Consider the following 8,053-nt stretch of genomic DNA (forward strand, 5'->3'; position numbering starts at 1 on the left):
GAGTTTAAAGTTTGACAGCTGTCCCGACTACCGCAGTCTTCCCTCAGCCTAGCTTCATTAATCTAGAGCTTGTCCAGAAAGCTGCTGCTCGCCTGGTGTTCAACCACCCCAAGTTCTCCCACACAACTTCCCTTCTCTGTTCCCTACACTGGCTCCCCGTAGCAGCTCGCATCCAGTTTAAAACTCTGGCGCTAGCCTACAGGGCAATGAAAAGAACAGCTACCTCCTACCTCCAGGCCATGGTCAAGCCCTAGTTAGTAAGTAAGTAAGTTTTATTTATATAGCGCCTTTCACAGCACGAATGCACAAAGCGCTTTACAATACAGATAACACATAAAAAGGAAGAAAGAGCGACATACAAAATGCAATACACACAAAATACAAGGCAATTACGACATACAAAATACAGTACAAGGCAGTTACAAAATACAGTACAAGGCAGTTGCCAGGGGAGGGGAGGGGGAAGGGAATTACCATACAGGCAGCCAGCCTCGACAAGCAGCCATACAATCAGGCGCGGCCAATATCCTGACAGCACTGTACTGAGCCCTACACCCCCTCCCGACCACTATGCTCTGCTACCTCAGGGCAACTGGTTCTCCTGTCACTCCGAGGCCCCTGCGGTCGATCGACACAGTCACAGCTCTTCTCTGTCCTGGTCCCGCAGTGGTGGAACGAACTGCCCACTGACGTCAGGACAGCAGAGTCGCTGCACCGCCACAGGCTCAAAACTCACCTCTTTAAGAAGTACTACCAGGATCCTCCCTCTTAAGCACCTATTGCATTTATATTCACGCTATGCATGAAGAAACAGTCTCTATGGTGGCAACTGGCTGGACTCGACCTCTCCCGTTTTGGTGCAGAAGAGCTGATCTGATGGACTGACAGGTTACAGACCTGCGGTAAGCAAACACTGCAGAATGATCTAGAACCTGACTTTGAACTTGGGGAGTCAGATGACGAGAGAGACGAGCAGTTTGATGAGTGACAGAGTGTGGTGATTCTGGACTTGGTTACTCTTTTTAATACCATCTAAGAACACACAGAGCTTGGTAATAATTTAACCTTCATATGCTTCTATCACTTCAGACGAGATCACTTTTGTCAAATTTGAACATTTATTATACAAGCGGCATAATACATGCATATGAATTTTTGGCGGTGTGCTCTGTCCGGGGGGGCCCCCTGCCTTCCACCGCGTGCAGCGCGTTAGCAGGGGGAGGCAATCTAGGTGTTCCCCCCCTCTGGGCCAAGCCCTTGGCCCAGAGAGCCAGGAAGGGGGAACGGCATCTAGCCCCCTGCCTCAATGACGATCAGAGTGGGCTGCGATCGGGAAGACGCTCGGAGGTAACTCAGCCCACTAAGACCGTCAAAGAGTGCCACAGGAGGACTGCTGTACATTATAGTCCCTGGTCCCCACGGGCCGACGCCCGTGGGTTCCGCGGGAGATACAGCCTCGTGTCTCTGCTTCCATGGCGCCCGCCACGGAAAGCCACAGAGACCAGCTAGCGGCTACTCTGGCATCCACCGGCCGACGCTGGTGGAATACCTGCAAACTACCCCGGACAGAGAGCGACGATGACAACAGACGACATCGACATACGCAGGAGGAGCAGGGGAGGAGGTGGGGCGAGCATGCAATGCACAACAGCAGTAAAGCAAGCGCGAACAATGACATGTTTTGACAGCTTAAATACATGCGCTCTAGTGAGCTGACCAATGCTATGACAGCTACAGTCAGCTGGTGCTGCGTCATGCGTGACTGATTAACCTCTGCTGACCCCCCGGCCCTGACGTACGTTCCTCGGCTGAATTTGCGTCGTTGACTTCATTAACGATATACTGTGGTATTCCTTATTATCCTGTATTTTCTTTGTGTATTTAAACAAATGTATAAAGACCAGTTTGTAGTTTCTTAGTAATGCCCTTCTAATTTAAGGCTCACAATCACCTCTCACAATGAAATAGTATAGGTATATTATACTGTACATTTCCTGAATCCTTAGAGTCCAGTGAGTATTCTAGTTTTGTGTCCCTGGTGTTCCTAGATGCCACAGGGCTAAAAGAAAGTATATAGTTTAGGCGAAGATTGTGGAAAACTGTGACGTTGACAGTTTGAAGAGCTCAAGTGACCTCTATATTTGTCAGAAAGACTCACAACTGGGCCTGAATGAAAGCTAAGAAGGTCAGCTTTAAAATGATACCGAACACAATATTATAGATTGCAATTTACTTTGGGGTGGGGGGGGGGGTAACTTCACAAGCTAGTTACTGTGACACAGCTACCACTCAGGAATGTCTATCATACCAAACTATCATCTTTAAAATGATAAGTTTTGCTACCTTGACTGGTACTGACAGGGTAAAATAATAGATAAAAACTTTTTACAGACAATTTGTAATTCTTTAGGCTAATTGGAATCAGTGAATCTCCTAAACCGACTCAATTGATATACACATGACCTTGAGGGATATATGCATTTTATATTGTTTTGGTTACTTATTCACCAATTTATAGACTTGTATCAAAGGTCGACATACTTGATGCCTTTCTATGTTTACATTATGTAGGGGGGCCCCCTTGTGGACTAATACAAATGTGCAGAAATACACCTCACACTGCCTAAATGTAATTATTATATCATAGGATTAGTTATAGGGATAGTTATTATATCCACTTATTTATTTGACTAATCCAGTTGATAGAGTCGTCTGAATATTAGGCACCAGAATGACCTCCTGTCTTTTTAACCTGCTCAGCCATGTTCTTCTCTTCCCCTCAGGTTTAATCAAGTCTGACCTCAGGAGACAGAAAGCGAACCGATTGGCCAGAGCAGCTGTAAGTGTCAGGGAACAAGTCCTTGGGGAGGGGCTTAGGTGGTGTGGGAGACATTTAAGATAAAGAGGTAGTTTAAGGGGTTATCACAGCCATGATGGTGTGCTACGATACATGTTCTTTATTATAATAAGAGGCACAGCCTGCCAAATAACTGGCAGTGAAGATGTGAATTATACTCGCTACATCCACTATGTTTATGTTCAGATACAATGAGGGCATGGTGACACACAGGGGATCGAATATATACCTCAGTTGTTGATATTTAAACGGCCTGTTTATGACTATTTATTAGAATTGTATTGAGAACGTGCTATGGCCTGAAGTATGCTTTCAGTGTCACCTTACGTGTTGTGGTTGTTCCAGAAATAACCCCAATCGTGCTGCATAACTCATCTGTCTTTGATGTCCTTTGTCTGTCAATTGTTATGGCACGGCTTAGAAATAAGATACCACTCTATACATAGTCATGATGGATAACAGCACCCTCCTAAGGTTACAGTCTTGAAAGAATGTATGAGAAGCACATGATAGCATTTTACAGCCTCTTCAGTTTCATGAGGCCTTAACAAGCAGGACTTTAACTAGCAAAGGTTTTACTACTCTATATACAATGTAAGACTCTTCTCTCACTTTAGTTACTTAACGGTTTTGGGAAGTCATTTGAAATTCAGTAGTTTGAGAGAAAAAAAGGGTGAATAAAACCCTGTTGCAACAAAGCCAAGTTTAAATATTCTCTGGTCCCCTTTTCAACCTTCCTATGTAAAAAAAGATTCATTTTAAAATCAACAGAAATCAGGTAGTTCCATTATTTTTGACACTCGATTACCTTTCTTTAATCATGATTACCTTGATCTTGTGATACGCTGTGGCTTTATTTACTCGTCCCTGGCTCATATTTCAGAACACGAAAGAGGAATAGAAAGAGCGAGAACAGATTAGGCAGCAGTTTAGTGACTTAGTGTCCTATATATATGTTATAATATACCGAAGATTGTATGTTTTGATACAAAGTTAGTGGGCACGGCTCAAGAGCAAGGCCAATCTGTCTCAGAGAGAGACTGAATGTTATCAGTCAGTAGCACAACATGCATCACAATGAGCATCAGCATGCTTATCAAGTTCACCTCCATTGTAACAAGTAAACTATGTTGCAATTCCAGGTTTGGACACACCAGAATAAACATTTAATACCAATGAAATGGTACATGTATAATAATACAATAAGCTACAGAAATGTTACCAGAGAGCCGACGGGACCCAGAAAGAGGAAAGACATGAAGGAATAATTTGCTATTTCCACCACAGTGGACTCTGACCACAACTGCAGACCTTGTGTGACCCCTAGCTGTCATTCCAGGCGGACAAGCAGACCGCGGGGCAGGACAGTGAGGCCACGACACTAATCAACCCAGCTCTGCCTCCCAAGGCTTGATCATTAATCCGCTCCCCCTCATTCCAAAAATCTGACATCTCTTTTTAGCTCCGCAAAAAGTCGGTCCAGGTAGGGGCACCACCGAGCACTCTCAATCAGCACACCCTTTCCTCTGATCCTACCACACCTACCTGAGCACACCTGCACACCCTCACCTCACTTCCCCTCGGTTATAATTAACCTCACCTCACATGTCAGTGATTCCTCACTCACTCAATCAATCAATCAATCAATCAATGAAGCACAGACTCTTTAGACCAATCACATGAACGTTGGAGGGACATTTCACAAGGAGGGTTGTCATACTTGTTCAACTAGTTCCAAGCATGTATTGTGTTAGTTGACTTACTCATTGACTTCTGGTTGAGATACGTACGAGCTTTCAATGCAGCTCCACTGGAAACCATTTGATAGTTCAGTAAACTTTAGTAAATTCGAGTACATTGTTGGTTCTAGTATAAAATATACATATAGTTGCTGTGTAGTGTATTTGTGGAATAATTTTTATTAACAGTATGTGTGTGTGCTTTAGTTAATTGTCTGCTGTGATATGACACTAAAAGTAGCTTTGCACATTTACTACTTTACTGTGAATCCTGACAGGTTTAGCGTTTAATGTTTCATGTGCTTATATTTGCTAGATGCACTAACAATAGACAAAGTACTACTTCTTAACCTCTAGATTAGGGGGATGATCTAAATTTATCATGTTAACATTATTTTGGTGATTCTTTTGATTGACAGGAGCTGTCAGACAATCAGGATGGAAGCACCCCTGTGCCTGCAGTTTTAAATGAAGCTAGGTTTTAAATCACACACACACACACACACACACACACACACACACACACACACACACACACACAAATATTGCCTGGAGATTTTAAGAATGGTAAGAATGGGAGATAGGCACAATCAGGAAGTGTGCAAAATGACTCTCTTCCAAACAAATTATTATTTTTTTAAACGTTTGCCTAATTGTGTGTTGGAAAATGTTGTTTTTTACTTGAATTAATTTTTACAGTCTGGAATGTGAAGCCCGCTTAGGAAGGCTGATGTACCTTGACAATATTCAAATCAACACTCGTTTTTTGTCTTTTTGTCTCTTTTTTTGTGTTTGAGTTGCATTTGTTTGACTGTTTTTACTGGAATAATTGTCCCCGACCCAATTAAATCGAGGTTGGGGGGTATTAATTTGACATTGTACATTAGTGCTGTTTGGCATGCATGCTGTACATTACATTAGTGTGTGTGCGCGTTCATTCGTGCATTTGTTCAACTCTCACACATGTACCAGAGCCCACCACCAGGGGGCACTTGCCCCAATTCATTTTGTTCTGTATGTAAAAAACTATGCTTGGTGTTGCAGTAAAAATCGAATCTAGTCTTCTCAGGAGCCCGTCTGCTTTCTAAATCCACAGACTACAGAGTTTGAGGAAGCCTAACAGTCTGACTGAATTGACATTTCGTTTCACTTCATTATTCAGTCTGAAAATGCTCCCATTGCAGCCGTTTTCTGAGATGGCCGTTGCCGAAGGAGTATTCAGCGATTAGTTCATCCCTTAACCAATCATGTCGCGAAGTTTAATTCCATCATCACATTGAAAGGACACTGATTGGCTGGGAATTCTAACTGAGATCCACTATGGTGGTAGTAACACTCTAAAGCAGCCATTCTCAACCAGTGGTCCCGTGGCCCACTGGGCGTCCTTAGAGTGACATCAAGTGGGCCACGGAGGCAGTGGTAGCCTACTGCCAAATGGTTAGAAAAAAAGAAATAAAGTTTGGTAATTGACATTTTATCTAAATACACTCAAGAATTCACATAATACATACATAAATTCAAGTTAAAATGCATAATTTCAATGACGAGCTTGAATATCACCACGCCAATCACATCCAGATGTGTTCAGCTAACGTAGCTCGCTTGCGAACGTTCCCTCGGATGCAAACTTTCCCTCACCCTCGGATGAGAAAAGTGATGGAACACCAGTTTTTTTTTTCATGTATTCGAGAAGGTGGTCCTCAGAATTACTTTAACAATTAAACGTGGGCCTTAAGTAAGAAAAAGGTTGAGAACCCCTGCTTTAAAGGACAAGTTCGGAATTTAGCATTATAAGCCATGTTAAAAGGTTATTTACGATCATATACAACGGCCGATATCAATGTTTCGTCAAACGGTGCACTATTGAGATATAGCCCGTTGCCGCTAACACACTCAGTGGATCCATAGGTGCATAGACCAAATCCCTCAAAAACATCATGAACTCGTTTTCAAAGATAGGAAACTCACCAAGTGGTCACTGGTGTATGCTTCCGATCGGGCCTTATTTATCATTTAGCATTGAACTTTTTTCACTCGCAGTACATACATTTGTAAACTTCTGCTTGAACTTTTGGAGGTCTGACTGAGTTTAGACGCTACTGTAGAAGAAGAAGAAGAGCCGCTTCCTGGTCACAGGTCTACACAACAACAACAACAACAACAACAGCAACAACAACAACAAGTCAAGAAGCCTAGGATTGATCTGCAGCTGGTATTTCATTGATAGTGTTAGGTAGAAGTTCGGAAGCATAGTTTATGGCAAATTCTTTTTGACAACATCCACGGACACCAGTGACCACTCGGTTCGTTTCCTGTCTTTTAAAATGAGAGATTATGGTGTTTATGAGGGATTTTGTCAATGCACCTACAGTATGGATCCATTGAGTGTGTTAAGAGTGACGGCTATATCTCGAGAGTGCACCGTTTGACAAAACTTTAATATCATCCGTTGTATATGATCGTAAATAACCTTATAACATACTCTACTGTATTTAATGCTCAATTCCGAACCTGTTCTTTAAGCACAGCAGAGCATAGACCATATCTCAAGAGGACCTCTGAAAGGAAACAAACTGACACTTTTCAAATGAACAGTAACATTGTCATTGTCATTACATATTACATTTTCATTTCCTTACACAGAAAGTTATATTCACTCTAATTGTTATAATTGAGTTTTTTATATTAACTATTCTAATCACTGATATTGTAATTCACTACTTTTAAATTAATGCTTGCATTTTAGACCAACCAAAAAATATGATGGGCCTATTATGCCGACTCCACAGATAAATCTAAACTAGATGACTTACACTGAACATGCTGACAACATCAATGGTGGGCGACCAACAGGTTAATTTTATCCGTTATCTGTCATATAAAATGCACAAATGTGTTCTTGTGATTTCCTATGCATGTTTTTACAAATATGGACTGATTGTAAGATATTAATTGCCATTTATATATGGAAATATGTTGAGCAATATGTCTGTTTTTGCTATGAGCAGTTGCCAATATTGTTGTAAAGTCATGTTATTGAAAGAAGTATTTTGTAAGATAATTGTGATGATGATGATGAATTGTTTTTACCACATGAAGTGATTTCCAATCCCTGCCACAGTTTAAGTAACAATATTAGAGTCAAAACAAATGGTAGCAGTTGCAGTTAACACTTGTATTTACTTGTTGAGTACTGTAGTTGTGATATCGGTTATTTTATTTTAATAAAACTAGACTCTTAAACATGAAGTGTAATTGTGATGCGTATAACTCATTAACTATTGTCACATGAAGATCTCTTGAAGGTGTTATAGAAACAAAACTACTGTTGCTTATCCCCACATGGTTGTCTCACAATGGATGAACCAGAGGTATCAATGACAAATGAATCCATAACATGCCCCTTTGCAAGTGTATCATCAGAAATTATCATTATCAGTTGAAATCATATCTCTCA

At 41.5% G+C, this 8,053-nt stretch overlaps 1 protein-coding gene across 2 annotated transcripts in view; it reads left to right on the plus strand.

The window, feature by feature from the left end:
* Positions 1–7,833, plus strand: part of flvcr2b (FLVCR choline and putative heme transporter 2b) — a 29,409-nt gene extending 21,576 nt beyond the window's left edge. Inside the window, exons 9-11 of one of the 2 annotated variants that reach the window (XR_014630496.1) lie at positions 2,784–2,839; positions 4,197–4,340; positions 5,016–7,833. Coding sequence is in view for 1 of the 2 variants with exons in the window: in XM_084439888.1 (XP_084296014.1) it covers positions 2,784–2,839; positions 4,197–4,271 (131 nt within the window). In the remaining variant the exon portion in view is untranslated. Of the gene's footprint in view, positions 1–2,783; positions 2,840–4,196 lie in introns of both variants that reach the window. The other variant, XM_084439888.1, reaches the window with a different exon arrangement.
* Positions 7,834–8,053: the final 220 nt, after the last annotated feature.

The sequence above is a fragment of the Borostomias antarcticus genome (genome assembly GCF_949987555.1).
Source record: "Borostomias antarcticus genome assembly, chromosome: 6".
Taxonomy (NCBI): Eukaryota; Metazoa; Chordata; class Actinopteri; order Stomiiformes; family Stomiidae; genus Borostomias; species Borostomias antarcticus.